This window comes from Stegostoma tigrinum, chromosome 11 (genome assembly GCF_030684315.1).
Source record: "Stegostoma tigrinum isolate sSteTig4 chromosome 11, sSteTig4.hap1, whole genome shotgun sequence".
Taxonomy (NCBI): Eukaryota; Metazoa; Chordata; class Chondrichthyes; order Orectolobiformes; family Stegostomatidae; genus Stegostoma; species Stegostoma tigrinum.
The window spans coordinates 44,824,248-44,842,494 of record NC_081364.1 but is presented as its reverse complement, the minus strand read 5'-3'; the positions used below and the strand labels follow the sequence as shown (position 1 = coordinate 44,842,494).

The 18,247-nt window shown below is 44.0% G+C and overlaps 1 protein-coding gene across 10 annotated transcripts in view; it reads right to left on the bottom strand.

Moving 5' to 3' along the window:
* Nucleotides 1-18,247, bottom strand: part of suclg2 (succinate-CoA ligase GDP-forming subunit beta) — a 301,122-nt gene that overhangs the window by 251,000 nt on the left and 31,875 nt on the right. For 3 of the 10 annotated variants that reach the window (XM_048548127.2, XM_059649926.1, XM_048548129.2), the window contains one exon: nucleotides 14,464-14,495. The exons of 5 other annotated variants lie outside the window; for them this stretch is intronic. In XM_048548127.2, coding sequence (XP_048404084.1) covers nucleotides 14,464-14,495 — 32 coding nt within the window. Of the gene's footprint in view, nucleotides 1-14,463; nucleotides 14,496-16,562; nucleotides 16,627-18,247 lie in introns of those variants that run through there. 2 more of the 10 variants (XM_048548134.2, XM_048548131.1) reach the window with 2 other exon arrangements.

Here is an 18,247-nt window from a genome sequence, read left to right as displayed (position 1 = left end):
GGGAGGGAGCGAGCGCGGGCGGGCGAGGGAGGGAGCGAGCGCGGGCGGGCGAGGGAGGGAGCGAGCGCGGGCGGGCGAGGGAGGGAGCGAGCGCGGGCGGGCGAGGGAGGGAGCGAGCGCGGGCGGGCGAGGGAGGGAGCGAGCGCGGGCGGGCGAGGGAGGGAGCGAGCGCGGGCGGGCGAGGGAGGGAGCGAGCGCGGGCGGGCGAGGGAGGGAGCGAGCGCGGGCGGGCGAGGGAGGGAGCGAGCGCGGGCGGGCGAGGGAGGGAGCGAGCGCGGGCGGGCGAGGGAGGGAGCGAGCGCGGGCGGGCGAGGGAGGGAGCGAGCGCGGGCGGGCGAGGGAGGGAGCGAGCGCGGGCGGGCGAGGGAGGAGGGAGCGAGCGCGGGCGGGCGAGGGAGGGAGCGAGCGCGGGCGGGCGAGGGAGGGAGCGAGCGCGGGCGGGCGAGGGAGGGATCGAGCGCGGGCGGGCGAGGGAGGGAGCGAGCGCGGGCGGGCGAGGGAGGGAGCGAGCGAGCGCGGGCGGGCGAGGGAGGGAGCGAGCGCGGGCGGGCGAGGGAGGGAGCGAGCGCGGGCGGGCGAGGGAGGGAGCGAGCGAGCGCGGGCGGGCGAGGGAGGGAGCGAGCGAGCGCGGGCGAGGGAGGGAGCGAGCGAGCGCGGGCGAGGGAGGGAGCGAGCGAGCGCGGGCGAGGGAGGGAGCGAGCGAGCGCGGGCGAGGGAGGGAGCGAGCGAGCGCGGGCGGGCGAGGGAGGGAGGGAGGGAGCGCGGGCGAGAGAGCGCGCGGGCGAGAGAGGGAGCGAGAGAGCGCGCGGGCGAGAGAGGGAGCGAGAGAGCGCGCGGGCGAGAGAGGGAGCGAGAGAGCGCGCGGGCGAGAGAGGGAGCGAGAGAGCGCGCGGGCGAGAGAGGGAGCGAGAGAGCGCGCGGGCGAGAGAGGGAGCGAGAGAGCGCGCGGGCGAGAGAGGGAGCGAGAGAGCGCGCGGGCGAGAGAGGGAGCGAGAGAGCGCGCGGGCGAGAGAGGGAGCGAGAGAGCGCGCGGGCGAGAGAGGGAGCGAGAGAGCGCGCGGGCGAGAGAGGGAGCGAGAGAGCGCGCGCGCGAGAGAGGGAGCGAGAGAGCGCGCGCGCGAGAGAGGAAGCGAGAGAGCGCGCGCGCGAGAGAGGGAGCGAGAGAGCGCGCGCGCGAGAGAGGGAGCGAGAGAGCGCGCGCGAGAGAGGGAGCGAGAGAGCGCGCGCGAGAGAGGGAGCGAGAGAGCGCGCGCGAGAGAGGGAGCGAGAGAGCGCGCGCGAGAGAGGGAGCGAGAGAGCGCGCGCGAGAGAGGGAGCGAGAGAGCGCGCGCGAGAGAGGGAGCGCGCGCGCGGAGAGAGGGAGAGCGCGCGCGGAGAGAGGGAGAGCGCGCGCGCGGAGAGAGAGAGAGAGAGAGATCGAGAGCGCGGGCGAGAGGGGGGGCGCGGGCGAGAGGGGGGGCGCGGGCGAGAGGGACCGCGCGAGAGGGAGCGAGATTGCGAGCGCACCTGAGAGGGAGAGAGCGAGCGCGCGAGAGAGAGCGCGAGAGAGAGAGAGAGCACGCAAGAGTGAGAGCGCCATAGCAAGAGCACGAGAAAAAGCACGCGCGATAGACAGCGAGAGAGAGAGAGAGAGAGAGAGAGAGAGAGAGATAGAGAGAGAGAGCGCGCACGAGACGGCGAGAGAGAGCGCGAGAGCGCCAGAGCCAGAGAGCACGAGAGAGAGCACGAGAGAGAGCACGCGCGATAGACAGCGAGAGAGAGAGAGAGAGCGCGAGACGGCGAGAGAGAGCGTGAGAGCGCCAGAGCGAGAGTGCGAGCCAGCGCGCGCGCATGAGCGAGAGAGAGCGCACAACAGCGTCAGAGCGAGAGAGCCCGAGAGCGAGCGAGCGCGATAGACGGTGAGAGAGAGCGAGACAGCAAGAGAGCGCGCGAGAGAGACAGCGCGCGAGAGAGCGCGAGAGAGAGAGAGCGCGAGAGAGAGAGAGCGCGAGAGAGAGAGAGAGCGCGAGAGAGAGAGAGAGCGCGAGAGAGAGAGAGAGCGCGAGACAGCACGCAAGACAGCGCGCAAGAGTGAGAGAGCACAAGCGAGAGAGAGCACAAGCGAGAGAGAGCACAAGCGAGAGAGAGCACAAGCGAGAGAGAGCACAAGCGAGAGAGAGAGACAGCAAGCGATCGCAAGAGATTGCAAACACTCCATCACCTTGCGAGGTAACATTGTCAGTGCACTCTGGTGAAGCGTCAGTATTCCGGCCTGCTTGTTATTTATTTGCCTCGTTTCGCTGGGTTGGTTGCTTTCACTTCAGGGTCTGTTTCTCAGTGGTTCGGACATAGGATCTAACTCCATGTGTTTTTTGGTGGAGTGCCAGTGAGAATACCAGGCCTGCACAAATCCCTAGCATGTCTTTGTTTGACTTGTGCCACTATGGATGTGCTGTTCCAGTCAAGTTCATGTCCCTCATTGTCCATGTGTAATGAGGCCAGTGAGAACTGGTCGAGTCTCTTGGCAGGTATTTGGTGTTTGTGTATCCTTATTGTCAGTTTTCTTCCAGTTTGGCCTATATAGTGTTTCTCGCAGTCTTTGTTACAGTATTTAGTATATTACACTGGTTTTGCTGGTTTTGGGTAATGGATCTTTTACATTCATCAGCAGCTGTCGTAGGATGGTTGTCTGTTTGTGGGTGACTGCTGCTGAGTAGTCTTGTGGTTATCTCTGAAATGTCCTGATGCACAGTCAGGTGATTAGTGAGTCTGGTCATGTTGTGTCTTCCTATTGTGGTCTGTCTTGGAGGTAACGGTGGATTGTACTTTTTGGATATCCATTCCTTTTGAACTCTATACAGGAGCTCCTGTTCTGCTTTGCATAGTTCCAGGTTGCTGCAACGATTTGTGGCTCATTTAAATAGTGTCCTGATGCAGCTCCGTTTGCATGTGTTGGGGTGGGTGCAAGTGAAATTGAGTATCCAGCCCGTACGTGCGGTCTTTCTGTACGCGCCAGTCTGAAGTTCCCTGTTGTTTCTGTATTCTACATTTATGCCCAGGAAGGGTAGTCGATTGTTGCTCTCTTCTTCTTTCATGAACTTTATCCTGGTAAGGTTGTTATTTATGTGTGGGTGGGTTTCTTCTAACTTTGTGTTGAATCATGAAGGTGTCATCTACATATCGGACCCAAAGTTAAGATGGCACAGCAAGGAGCACTGTCAACTCTAAGCTTTGCATTACTGCTTCTGTAATCAGTCCTGAAATTGGGGATTCCATTCTGTTGATTTGATGGTGCATGTTGTTGTTAAAGGTGAAGTGAGTTGTGAAGCACAGATCTAGTAGTTTCATGGTGCTGTCCTAATTGATGTTGTTGGTGTTATAGAGTGCCAGCCCCACCTGATTCATCCAGTAGCGTGGCAACTATTGCTTTGGCAAGGTTGATGTTTATGGACGTAAATAGTGCTGTCATGTCAAAGGATATCATGTTTTTAATCCATTAACCTGCATTGTCCGTGTCATTGATATGGGTGATTTTGGACAGTTTTTCTGAAGGGGCTGCTCTTTTCTCTGTTCTGGTCTTTTATTGTTGTATGCTGATGACAAAACCAGTGTAATATACAAAAACACCATGCAAGGACTTTGAGAAACATTCCATAACCCAAACCGGAAGAAAACTGACAATACAGATACATGAGCATCAATTAGCCAACAAGAGACACGACCAATTCTCACTTGTCTCACTAAACACGGGCAACAGGAACACAAATTTGACTGGGATAACACATCCATAATCTCACAAGCCAAACAGAGGCACGCCAGGCAATTCCTGGAGGCCTGGAATTCCAACTAGATGTCCATCAAAAAAGAGAGTGAATTACAGAACTAGAAGTAATAGAACATAGAACATTACAGCACAGTACAGGCCCTTTGGCCCTCGATGTTGTGCCGACCTGTCATACCAATCTGAAACCTATCTAATCTACACTATTCCATGTACATCCATATGCTTGTCCAATGATGACTTAAATGTACTTAAAGTTGGCGACTCTACTACCGTTGCAGGCAAAGCGTTCCATCCCTTACTACTCTGAGTAAAAAAAACCTCCTCTGACATCTGTCCTATATCTTTCACTCCTCAATTTAAAGCTATGCCCCCTCGTGCTCGCCTTCACCATCCTAGGAAAAAGGATCTCCCTATACACCCTATCAAACACTCTGATTATTTTATATGTCTCAATTAAGTCACCTCTCAACCTTCTTCTCTCTAATGAAAACAGCCTCAAGTCCCTCAGCCTTTCCTCGTAAGACCTTCCCTCCATGCCAGGCAACATCCTAATAAATCTCCTCTGCACCCTTTCCAAAGCTTCCACATCCTTCTTCTAATGCGGTGACCAGAACTGTACGCGATACTCCAAATGCGGCCGCACCAGAGTTTTGTACAGCTGCAGCATAACCTCATGGTTCTAGAACTCGATCCCTCTATTAATAAAAGCTAAAACACTGTATTGCCTTCTTAACAACCCTGTCAACCTGCGTGGCAACTTTCAAGGATCTGTGTACATGGACACCGAGATCTCTCTGCTCATCTATAGTACCAAGAATCTTACCATTAGCCCAGTACTTTGCCTTCTGGTTACTCCTACCAAAGTGAATCACCTCACACTTGCCCGCATTACACTCCATTTGCCACCTCTCAGCCCAGCTCTGCAGCCGACAACATCCTTCGTCACTATCCACAACTCCAATGACCTTGGTGTCGTCTGCAAATTTACTAACCCATCCTTCCACACCCTCATCCAGGTCATTTATAAAAATGACAAACAGCAGTGGACCCAACACCGACCCTTGCAGTGCACCACTAGTAACTGGTCTCCAGGATGTAGACAATGACGAGTTAAAGATCAATGCCAAAGGCTCGGCAATCTCCTCCCTGGCTTCCCAGATGATCCTAGGATAAATCCCAGCCATCCCAGGGGACCTATCTATCTTCACACTCTGTAGGATTTCTAATTCCTCTTCCTTGTGAACCTCAATCCCACCTAGTCTAGTAGCCTGTATCTCAATATTCTCCTCGATAACATTGTCGTTTTCTAGAATGAATACTGTCAAAAAATATTCATTTAGTGCTTCCCCTATCTCCTTTGACTCCACACACAACTTCCCACTACTATCCTTGATTGGCCCTAATCTTACTCTCGTCATTCTTTTATTCCTTAAATACCTATAGAAAGCCTTCGGGTTTACCCTGATCCTATCCGCCAACAACTTCTCATGTCTCCTCCTGGCTCTTCTGAGCTCTCTCTTTAGGTCTTTCCTGGCTACCTTGTAGCCCTCAAGCGCCCTAACCGAGCCTTCACATCTCATCCTAACATAAGCCTTCTTCTTCCTCTTGACCAGAGATTCCACCCACTTCGTAAACCACGGCTCTCTCGCTCTACAGCTTCCTCCCTGTCTGACAGGTACATACTTATCAAGAACACACAGGAGCTTTTCCTTGAATAAGCTCCACATTTCTAATGTGCCCATCCCCTGCAGTTTCCTTCCCCATCCTGTGGTCCCTAAATCTTGCCTAATCTCATCGTAATTGCCTTTCCCCCAGCTATAACCCTTGCCCAGTGGTATACACCTATCCCTTTCCATCACTAAAGTAAACATAACAGAATTGTGATCGCTATCACCAAAGTGCTCACTTACTTCCGAATCTAACATCTGGCCGGGCTCATTACCCAGTACCAAATCTAATGTGGCTTCGCCCCTTGTTGGCCTTTCTACATACTGTGTCAGGAAGCCCTCCTGTACACACTGGACAAAAACTGACCCATCTATAGAACTCGAAATATAGTGTTCCCAGTCAATATTTGGAAAGTTGAAGTCCCCCATGACAACTACCCTGACTCTCTCACTCCTATCGAGAATCATCTTTGCTATCCTTTCCTCTACATATCTGGAACTATTCGGAGGCCTATAGAAAACTCCCAACAGGGTGACCTCTCCTTTCCTGTTTCTCACCTCAGCCCATACTACCTCAGTTGACAAGTCCCCAAACATCCTTTCTGCAACTATAATACTGTCCTTGACCAACAATGCCACACCTCCCCCTCTTTTACCATCTTCTCTGCTCTTCCTGAAGCATCTACATCCCGGAACCTGCAACAACCATTCCTGTCCCTGCTCTATCCATGTCTCTGAAATGGCCACAACATCGAAGTCCCAGGTACCAACCCATGCTACAAGTTCTCCCACCTTATTCCGGATACTCCTGGCGTTGAAGTAGACACACTTTAAACCAACGTCTTGCTTGCCAGAGCCATCTTGCATCCCTGAAACTTTATTTTGGACCTCCCTACTCTCAACCTTTTCTGTCGTCAAACTAAAATTTTGTTTCCCATCCCCCTGCTGAATTAGTTTAAGCCCACCCGAATAGCCTTAGCGAATTACCCCCCAGGATATCGGTACCCCTCTGGTTCAGGTGAAGACCATCCTGCTTGTAGAGGTCCCACCTACCCCCCGAACGAGCCCCAATTATTCAAGAATCCAAAACCCTCCCTCCTGCACCATCCCTGTAGCCACGTGTTCAACTCCTCTCTCTTTCCCTATTCCTCGCCTCACTAGCACGTGGCACGGGCAACAAACCAGAGACAACAACTCTGTTCGTCATAGCTCTAAGCTTCCATCCTAGCTCCCTGAATTTCTGCCTTAAATCCCCATCTCTCTTCCTACCTATGTCGTTGGTGCTTACGTGGACCACGACTTGGGGCTGCTCCCCCTCCCCCTTAAGGATCCCAAAAACACGATCAGAGACATCACGCACCCTGGCACCTGGGAGGCAACACACCAACCATAAGTCTCTCTCGTCCCCACAGAACCTCCGATCTGTCTCCCTAACTGTGGAGTCCCCAATGACTACTGCTCTGCTCCTCCTCCCCCCCCTTCCCTTCTGCGCAGCAGAGACAGACTCTGTGCCAGAGACCTGTGCCCAACTTATTGAGAAACAGAACCCGAAGTAATACGAACCACCCCAGCAAACCGAGGCATATAAATAACAAGCAGGACAGAACACCAATGCTTTATCGCAGGCGCACTGACGATATTATCCAGCAGGGTGACACAGCATTTGCAAACAAACATACTGGCTCAGCGAGGATGCCTACGACCTCATCAACGACCCAAGCAACAAATACTCAAACTTTAAACTAGCAAATATATGGAATTACTACATGGATGATCTGATACATATATGTGAAATAAATTCAGTAATAACAACAGAAAACATGGTTCAATTGCATTGGAATAGACTTTCCATCCTATATCCAACTAAAGCAGGACACACTCCTTTATTTTTCTGATATCTACTCCTTTATTAGTACAAGCTGATGCAACTGTTTTTCAGGATATTTAAACAAATTGGTTGAGATAATTGACACAGAAATGTTGTAGTTAACCCTTCAACTTATTCCAAAAGTCTAATTGTGCAAGTCATATGCATTCTCAATTGTTTCATTGCTCCAGTTTGGGTAATAAACTGAAGTCTCAAATCCACTTAAATAGTTATCATACAATAGGTGGTACATAATGTGCTGTACCTTGGGGATAACAACCAGCTTGTACAGACCCAACTACCTAAATCCCAATTTTCCAACATGTAGACATTCAGGTAAAAGATTAATAGAAGTGTGAAAGAACAACGAAAAACTGGATCCCGCACAACTTTTTAAAGTAAAATAAGCAAAATGTTCACTGCTTCAAAAGTTTAATTGCCTGTGCATTTAATGGCTCATAAACATTATACACATAACCATTGCTGACCTAAATGAAAGGAAAAATTCCCCAACATTTAACTGTGTACTCCAAGAACAATGAAAAGAAAACTATGTTCCAGTGACCATTCACAGCGCGCTGTATGTCACATCATCAATCAGCTCATTCTTTTGGTCTTGAATGTCCACATAAGATGTGATTTGGTTACTGGAAATTATTAATTAAATATCGCAGACTGTACTATGAATTACTCTGGAAACAAATTTAAGATCATCAGTCAGATTCACAGTATGATCCATTTGCATGTGGTAAAAGTTACATACGTTAATATGTTTAGTGTAAGCAAAAGGAATTTGGACATATATTGCACTTTACTCATTACAAAGGGGTCATGGAGACTGCCAATCTCTGATTAAATTGTACTCCAGCTGCAGAGATGGAATCAAACATTTTGTTTCCTCTAACTGTAGTTCATGATCCTAAGTATCCCTCCTATCTCTTACCAGTTTTAGGGGTATAACCAATTCCAATAAAGACTTGAAAGATTGGAGAAACTCTGAATCATTCAGCAACACCGATATTCAGCAAAAAATTTAAAAACATCACTCCATGGCCATAGGATCCCCACCATGTGGAAGCAGGCCATTCAGGCCATCAATTCTACACCAACCCTCTGAAAGGCATCCCACTCAGACCCAACCTTAGCCCTATAACCCTGTATTTCCCATGGCTAATCCACCTAACCTGCACATCCGTGGACACTATGGGCAATTCAGCACGGCGAGCCAACCTAAGCTGCACATCTTTGGACTGCAGGAGGAAACAGCAGCACCCAGAGGAAACCCACACAGACACAGGTAGAATGTGCAAACTCCACACAGACAGTCGCCTGAGGGTGTGGTCAAGCTCAAGTCCCTGGCGCCAATACCGAGACTAAAGTCTACTTGTCTGATCTCAGAAATAAGATTGACAGTTGACTCAAAAACAGAAATTGCTGGAGAAACTTAGCAAGTCTGGCAGATTCTTGATGAACAATTGGAAAATTAAAAACTCTCCAGTGTGCAACGTTGGTCATCCAGAGCAGACAGGTAATGGAACAAACAAACGACTTATACTCAATTCACAAATGCAGTGATACAGTCTGCTTCTCATAATGCAATTATCCAGCTTAACCACCTGAATGTATAATTATAGTTTTGTTCTACTTCTGCAACAACCATAGAAAAGAGAGAGAGATTGCACTACAGATAAACTGACATGCCAGTTTGAACTTGCTGTGGAGAAAAGGCAGAGTTTACACTTCAAGTCCAGTAACCCTTCTTCAGAACAGACTTCTCTTAAGATTCTGTAGAAGGCTCCCTGGACCTGAAACATTACTTCTGCCTTCTTTCCACAGATGTTACTAGATTTGCGGAATTACTCCAGCATTTTCTGCATTTGTTTCAGAATTCTAGCATCCACAGTTCCTTGGTTATACCTTGGTTGACTGTTCTAGCTTCATCTCCACACCAAAAACAGCTCAAATAGTAAGTACTCTCTTCACATCCTGTACAAATTGGTATCCTTTTTTTTAAAAAGTCTGTCTCTCACAGCCTCGTCCTGATGAGTGCAAGACTTGCTGTCTCCTTTTAGCAATGTGAAAGCAAACTTTTGCCTGAAAGCTCTATCAAGCCAAAACAACAGAAAAATGCAACCATAATGCAGCCATGATCTTACTAACCTGATGTTATTCTCACTATTGTCATATGTAAGACTGAAAGTTGCCAAGTATCATATTCGCCTTTGCATCACTTCATCAAATTACTTTGAGTCAGTACACTGTTGAAGCTATAATGGACGCTACTCAATTCACTTCTCAAAGAGGAATTACTGTTTGAGTATTTCTACCATTATTCTGTAAAGTGGAAAGATGTTCAACATATTTAATTAGGATATGGAAAATACCCTACACTCTTGCTAAAATGCTATTTTGGTGTTCTCATCAGCTATACGAAAACAATAAATAAACAAGTTAGATTTGTTTAATACGGTTACTGTAGCTAAGTCTCTCAAGATTCCAAGTAGGGGTTGTCACCTTTAAACCAGGGAAACTTGAACACAAGGGCACAACTGTGGGATTAAGATCAGGTCATCTAAGCTCAAGAAGAGGAGAAATTTCTTCACTCGAATATTGTGAACCTTTTGAATTTTCTACCACAAGACTATGAATTCTCCATATATAATATGAAAATTGACAGATTCTGAGGCCATCAAGTGATACAAAAAAGGCAAATGATTGACAATCATCATTTTCAACAATGGAAGCAGCTCAAGAGGCCACAAGTTCACTCCTACTTCTGTTTCTTATGTCTCAATAACAAGGAAGCAAATGAGAACCAAGCAGAAGTTAACAGAGAAGTCATGGAAGGTATGGGGCACAGAAACTAAGAGATATAAGAAGAACTTGATATTCGGGAAGAAACTATCAAGCTGGGTTACGATGGCCAATTGCTCTGTCCAGAAAAGTACCTAACTTCCAAACCTAATGTTTTACTCTGATATTACAGCTGGTTTTCTTTTTTCTTAATCTTGAAATTGTTTAATACAAGTATTAATATAATAATCAAATTTTAAAAACTCAGAAAACTGAAACTGGGAGGCTTGCGTGAAATAAAGCCTTTGATTCCTGAATTACAGACTTAAGAAACCATCATCTCATATGATCCCTTGCAAAGGCAGGAAAGTAGTTTGCAAGAGAAAATAAAAAAATGTCAAAGGTACACACACTTCTCATAGCAGAGATTTTGAGGTCTCAGCCTTCCTGTTTTATTCTGCTGCGACATTACTTTCCTACACTGTGAATTAAATGTTGAATATTATCAAGCAAATTACATTTCTGCAACCTCTTCATCTTATTATAGCAGCATTAATGTTAATAAAACATGAAGTAGATGAACTTACTGCCGTTCACAAAGGTCAATTTATTCCCCTAGAGATGCCCTATACGTCTGCAAGTATTGCAATTGCCATTAATATATACTGCAGCTCATGTTGGAGTTTGTGTTGCTTATTGTAGTACTGTTGAAAAATTAAATTCTGTATGAAATAACTGAATTCTCCATTTTCATGCAGCAAGATAACTACTTTAGGTATCAACACTGTTAGAATCTAGAAGTTCTGTGCAATTGTAATCCAATTTTTTATTGCTACTTTGGAATGAAACACTAACAATAATTATTTTTAAAATGTATCAGCTGCTACCACTCACTGTTTAGCTATGGAATCAGTGTTTTCCATGATGGTGACAAAGGCTGTTAGTTCAATTTGCACAGCTTCACTTTTTTAAGAATGCATCAGTAAAAGTGCATGCTAATTTTGCAATTCATTAAGTGAATACAGTTTATCCAGTTGCAGTCAATTTAAAAAAAAATTCAATGCAACAAAATCCAGAACTGAAGAGCTAATGAGGTAAAGAACAAAACAGTATCCCATCATCTCCTAATCATGAGGCCAAAGTTAAGTGAAATTGGTCAGAGGCCTTAGGATCATTAAGTGGACTGTCAGCACTACTTGCACTATTGATTTTGCAGTTCAGCTAATGGAGAGGAGGGGGAGAATAACACACACTCCGATGCTATTTAAAAGCAGATGGCACCTTTAAATGGGAAAATGCAGTTTGCCTGCAGGCAACCATAAGGCAGCATCTTTTATTATTTATTTATTAACTCATGGGATGTGGGCTCCACTGTGAAAGCAGAAATTATCGCCCATTCATCATGTGCAGTGTGCAGATGATGATGTGTTACTGTCTTAAACCACATAATTCAATATGGCATCAGCACATCCTGCGTTGCTAGATTGGGAGCTCCAGGATTTTGACACAGCAACAATAAGAGAACAATTTATTCCCAGGTTTGACTTAGAGGAATCAGGCTTTCCAAACATCTGCTGCTATCTGTGCCTCAGTGTGGCAGAGATTTCAAGTTTGGAAATTACTGAAGAACCTGGCACTTTTGACACAGCAGGCCAAGGAGAAGCTTCATGAAACCACCCAATTCTTGAATTCAACACTGGGGATCTTGATGGAATTAGAGCAGAGAATGTGGGCATTTTCTTCCTAAGAGATGCTGTTGGCAGAGAAGGTCAGCCCCATGAGAATCCACAATGCCGTACAAAGTTTCATGAGCTGATCAAGGTTGTTTAGCTGCCACCATCTTGTTCCTTATCCAAAATTTTTCTGAAATAACAGTGATTTCTTTAATTTATACAATGACTTTACCAGAGTAAAATATCTCAAGGTGCTCTGTAGGAGTATTTTTCAAACTTGATGTCAAGCCACGCAAGGATATATTCGGGTACAGCATGATAAGTTTTAAGGAGTATCTTAAAGGAGGGAAGAAAGAATACCAGAGCATAGCACCTAGGCAGCAAAAAGCACTGGTGCCAATGGCGGAACAATTAAAGTTGGAGTTCTGCAAGAGACCAGGATTAACAACGCAAAGATAATGGTATGGGAGGTTAAAGGAGGATGCAGAGGTAAAAATTCATAAGGCATGGATGAACTTAACACAAGGGTGAGAATTTTCAACTTGAAGTGTTGTCAGACAGGATGTCGTGGTAGGTCACTTGAATACAAGATTGATGAGCAAATAGACTTAGTGAGAGTTAGAATACAAGTAACAGAGTTTATGAAAGGTAGAAGATGACAGACTACTCAGATAGAGTCATATGGGTACAGTCAACGATGGCGTAGTTATTTTTAAAATAACCTGTTCAGGCATGTTACAACATGTATGGAACCTACAGGATTTGAAGTTGGGCCTTTCAGTCTAGAGATATGTACACTACCACTACATTACAAAACATTTAATGATGGTCTACACTTGGGGAAATTTAGCAGGAAAACCAAGTAATCAAGGTCAATCTGATAGCTTTCCCCTCCCAACTTGCAGCCTCTTGAGGGAAAACAATGCATTTCCACATCTTTGCAGACAGCAAATCAGCTACTCAATGAATGTACAGATAGAAAACTAATGGCTACTGACATCACTCATTATAGCCTGAAATAAACCTGATGAACACAAGTTGAGGGTTCTAGTAAACTTCACAGTCACTGCACAGCCCTGTGCACATGGAAACCTGCTCTATTTCCTCATGCAAAAGGGACAGACAGCCTCATCATGCACTGTCCTTCTGAGGCAAGGAATGCTGTTACAAAACACTGCAGGCTACAGACTGTTTCTTCCCGTGTTTCCTTCACAATTTCTTTGAGCTTTGTATTAATTTAGTCAAAGGGTTCGGATACAAATTCATGACAACTGGATGTGAGTTTGCTCGCTGAGCTGGAAGGTTAGTTTTCAGACGTTTCGTCACCATTCTAGGTAACATCATCAGTGAGCCTCTGACGAAGCGCTGGTGTTATGTCCCGCTTTCTACTTATCTGGTTAGGTTTCCTTGGGTTGGTGATGTCATTTCCTGCATTGGTGATGTCATATCCCGTTCTTTTTCTCAGGGGATGGTAGATTGGCTCCAAATCAATGTGTTCGTTGATGGAGTTCCGGTTGGAATGCCATGCTTCTAGGAATTCTCGTGCCTGTCTCTGTTTGGCTTGTCCTAGGATAGATGTGTTGTCCCAATCAAAGTGGTGTCCTTCCTCATCTGTATGCAAGGATACGAGTGATAAGGAAACGACATGACCCACTATCACTCGTATCCTTGCATACAGATGAGGAAGGACACCACTTTGATTGGGACAACACATCTATCAAAACGTCTGAAAACGAACCTTCCAGCTCAGCGAGCTAACTCACATCCAGAAACTCAACCTGAGCTACAAATCTTCATGACTACTATATTTAATACACAAATTTGGTGCTGTGCGTCCCATGAAGAAGCTGTTAAGTTAAACACTAATTTTGTACCCAAAAACTGAGTAAACAAAACGGAATTTCCACTCAGTTTCACAAATAATGAGGTATAGTTAATTGCTATTGAAAATGATCATGTGGAGCCTACTCTTTAGTGCTCAAAATTCAGAAAGGGTAAGCGAAAGTGCATTCCGTTGCCGTGGTGTTAAAAAAGTAAGACTTTAAATGTTATATTACATTGATCAGGTAAAAGTATAAATTTCAAGACACTTAAAGTACAAATGCCCCAATAATGTGTAAATAATACAAACCACAATTACAAAAGACAACTTAGAAGATAACTAGCAATACCTCAATGGCTCTAAACACTTGACCTTGCTAACCCACAGGACCTTGTATCAATTGTGCAATACAATGATCATGTTTACTCAAGCTGAGTATTCTAATGGCTTCTATAGGTTATAATCTTTCATGCTTTTTGAACACAAATCCAATTTTATGGTAAGTGAGCAACATTTAATAATTGGAAATCTCAAAGCATGAAGGACTTCCAGCCTTAATTTACCGATAAATAATGGACACTGGGCCAATGTCAATCAAAAGGATTAGCAAATTCGTTACTTAGTAATAGCAGCATAATTCTTTCTGCAATTAACATTTTTAAAATCAGAAGATGACGTTTTTGCTCTTCATTATATCATTTCCTACATCTCTTATTAAGTACCTCAACTGCAGTCCTGGGAACACTAATTATCTCTTGCTAAATGACTTGTATCTGCTGAAAAAAAAATTGTACTAGCTTCCTTGTATTTCTTCAAATGGTCAAACATATGACTGAGAAGGAAGCAATGCCAAATTAAATACCAAATTCTTAACTTACCAATACAACAAAAGAACTGAGTATGCTGGAATCTGAAACAAAAACAGAAGTTGCTTTACAAACTCATCAGGTCTGGCAGCAACTGCAGAGAGACAACAAAGTTAACATTGAATTCAGTCCTGCTTTGAAGATAGGTCACTGAACTTGAAATGAAAACTTTTCTTTCTCTTAATTTTATCTGTGGGGTGAACAAATTTTTTTGTTTATCATTCAGCTCTAATTTATAATCAGGAAATATAGCTTTAACTCCAGAGGATTCACCTCCTTGACCAGATAGACTGAAAGGCAGGCCAGATTTCCAGAGGCAAAGTAAACAAAATGGCTAATACATGGCTGACATTTTAAAAAAATACATAGTATGCCAATACTGTAATAATTACAGCACAATCCAAAAAAGCACATCACAGCATCATTGGAAATATCGCAGCAACTTCTGTGTCGCTATTTAAAAAAAAACAAAAACCACATGTTAAGAACTGGTTGCACAGAGTAGGTAAGATGCGTGCAACACATTCCCTAAATTTAACCAGAAACCTCTCCACTACTATCTGGTAGACCATTCAAGATGTTCTTCACTCTTAATGCCAAGAACAACTTCCTGTCAGTGTGAAATGTATCCCTTACTAGTTTAAACCTGTGATTCTGTGGTCTACTCTCCTCAATTTTCTTCAGTTCCATTTTAGATATTACATATCATTAATAAGTATTTTGATATAGAACAGCAAAGCAAGTGGATTCTGAAAACCAGAGTTAGAGCAAAACATACTGGAAATACTCACCAGGTCAGATGACCAGACACTTGGTTCTATAAGTGAGTGCGGAGCACTCAAAGAAGAAAAGGAGAGTCAAAGAAGAAAAGGAGAGTCAAAGAAGAAAAGGAGAGTCAAAGAAGAAAAGGAGAGTCAAAGAGATATTCCATACAGACTTGACAGCTATCCGTTGACAGCAGAGCGCACACACCGTTGTAGGCTGGAAAAGGATGAGCCAACAATGGCAAGTACAAGTCACGAGCAAGTAAATTTTGTTGTAAGTAAGGATATAGCAGCAGAGTTAACATTGAGTTTCTGTTGGAAGGGTGAAAGGAGGCGGCAGTGGGGACAACCGGTCATATTCAAGAGGGATAAAGCAGGGGGAGGGCAGGGCAGATTGTTGAGCTGAAGGAGATGGAAGGGAGAATAGAGTGACGTCAGGAAGGCATTTAAGCACAAAAAATTTGAGTTTAATTTTCCTTTTCGGTCTCCAATTCTGACGAAGAATATAACCTAAAACATTAAATTGCACTTTTCATTTATAGGTCAAAGAGCAAATGTATTTTCAGTTGTATTTTGCTTTAATTCAAGACGTCCAGTTTTTTTTATTTCCATGCATCTTTGCTTTCTGATTGATGCTTGCAATTGGAACAAGTTTCTGCACCAAACAATCATTTATAAAAAAAGGTTAATATTTCTAACTAATTCCAGTTTGTTATTACAATGTATGTTCCAAACATGAGCTGTTATTACATCTCCTTACGAGTGACAGAGGGGTAAATTGCAGTATTACGTCTACCATGAAGAAACTATCACCCAGAGCCATTTCTATTAGCTCAGTGTTAGTCTTATAATTAAACATTAATAACCACAAAAGTGTATTTACTCCACCACAGCCTTCACCAAACACCATCTCCTCTGCAGCAAGCATAATATTACAACTTCTCTTTTTAACTATTTGCAATATACATGGACAGCATTTGATGCTCTTAAAGCTTTTATGTTCTTTAGTGTTAGCAAGGTAACAAAAAGATCCTTAGACTAATTTTTTTTGTACAAGAAGAAACTGAGTAATAGCTTTCTGAATTTATTAAATTCATTGGCGAGAACCTTCATTTTGAATTTTCTTTTAAGAAAGTACACGACTTCATCAAATCACCAAAATGAAACTTCTCCACTATAAATTAAAAATGTGCCTTTCAGGGAAAACACTCAATCCATTATTATAGAAGTCCAAGCCCACTATGCTTGGCAGTTTTATTAATAAATAGCACTTCCTCATGTTTCCAATTGCAAAGTTTTATTTAAATGAAATTACACATTTTGTTGCAGAGTCAACAATGAGCTTACATGTTTTCTTTTTTCCAGTTCTTCGAACTCCATAACATATCCATGCACTTTATTCTGTGGGTTCAAGCTCTGCCCATGGTAAAACATTATCAGCTGCTATTCCAATTAAACATTAACCCAACTGTATATTGAACTAAGAAGCTTATCATTAAAACTAAATGGAAACAGTGGCACAATAAACTTGTGCAGATTTATGCACAAGGGGACCTAATGTCCTATCACATCCTCTATTTAGCTCCAACCCAAACTCTTACCAATAAACCTCTTACACCATTTTTTCGAAGATCCAACCCAATGATTACAGCACTAACTCACAAATTGTTTACATGTTATTTTTGCAAGAGTGATGAACCTTTAAATTAACTTCTCAAGTTGCCAGACGTAACAACGCACTAAGGAAAGATTGGTTTAAAGTTAGTAAAAACAAATATGTACAAATATGTTGGTTTTGTAGTCACATGACCAAACCTGAAATGAACCAAAGTGCATATTCAGCAAAGAGACAGTGCTTGTCAGTGACTTCAAAAAAGCTGGACACAAGTAAATGAATGTATCAATTAAAACACCTTCACGCATTCGAGAATGCATTGTACACTTCACCTGTTCTAAAAAACGTGTAACTTGCAAGGTAATTCACGTGACCCCCTATTTGCATACTGTGTGAACATAAGAGAATCTATATATATATCCTAATTTTTACCTGAAATAAGGATCTAGTAACTTCTTCAGAAAATTTTAAATCAAAGTTACTTGGGTATAGTAAGTTATTAATATTGTTTGGAGAACAGAGTAGAGAAAAATCAGGCAAAATGACAAACCTTGATCTTTGGAAGAATAATAAAGGTGCGTAATCAATCATTCTTTTTTGTTCTCATTTTCTTCACGCACCATAGGAGTCAAACTGAAAAGGGCAGTTGTGAGAGAATGCAATTCCTATTATCAGAAAGGAAGATGCAGCTAATTTGGGGTGGGTAACAGTTAGCTAAACTGCCAAGAGAAAATCTACTTGAATATTTATTAATATATTCGTTAGCAAAACAAAGAATATAAGTGTACTATTTATAAAAAGTTGCGTTTAAACTACCTCATTTAATTATCTGAAGAAATATCACAGTAGATAGGAATAATATATTAGTGTTTACTAATATTCTGCATTCCTTTCTCTATTTTGCCTTTTCTTCCTTTCCTGAAGGCACTAACCCCAGGTTTATTAGATTAGATCCCCTACGGTGTAGAAACAGGCCCTTCAGCCCAACAGGTCCACACCGCCCTTTGGAGCATCCCACCCAGACCCATCCAAGATTCCTCAGCAATAAAACCAAACAAACAGACAAAACGGGCTCAGAAACCATAACCACTCTCCCCTACATCAAAGGCATTTCCGAAATGACTGCCAGACTACTCGGACCTCTTGGCATCAGGGTAGCCCACAAACCCACCAACACACTAAATCAGCAGCTAATGAACTTAAAAGACCCTATACAGACAACAAATAAAACGAACGTCATCTACAAAATACCTTGCAAGAACTGTGACAAACACTACATTGGATAAACTGGCAGAAAGCTAGCCACCAGGATACATGAACATCAACTAGCCACAAAACGACATGACCCACTATCACTCGTATCATTACATACAGATGAGGAACGACACCACTTTGATTGGGACAACACATCCATCCT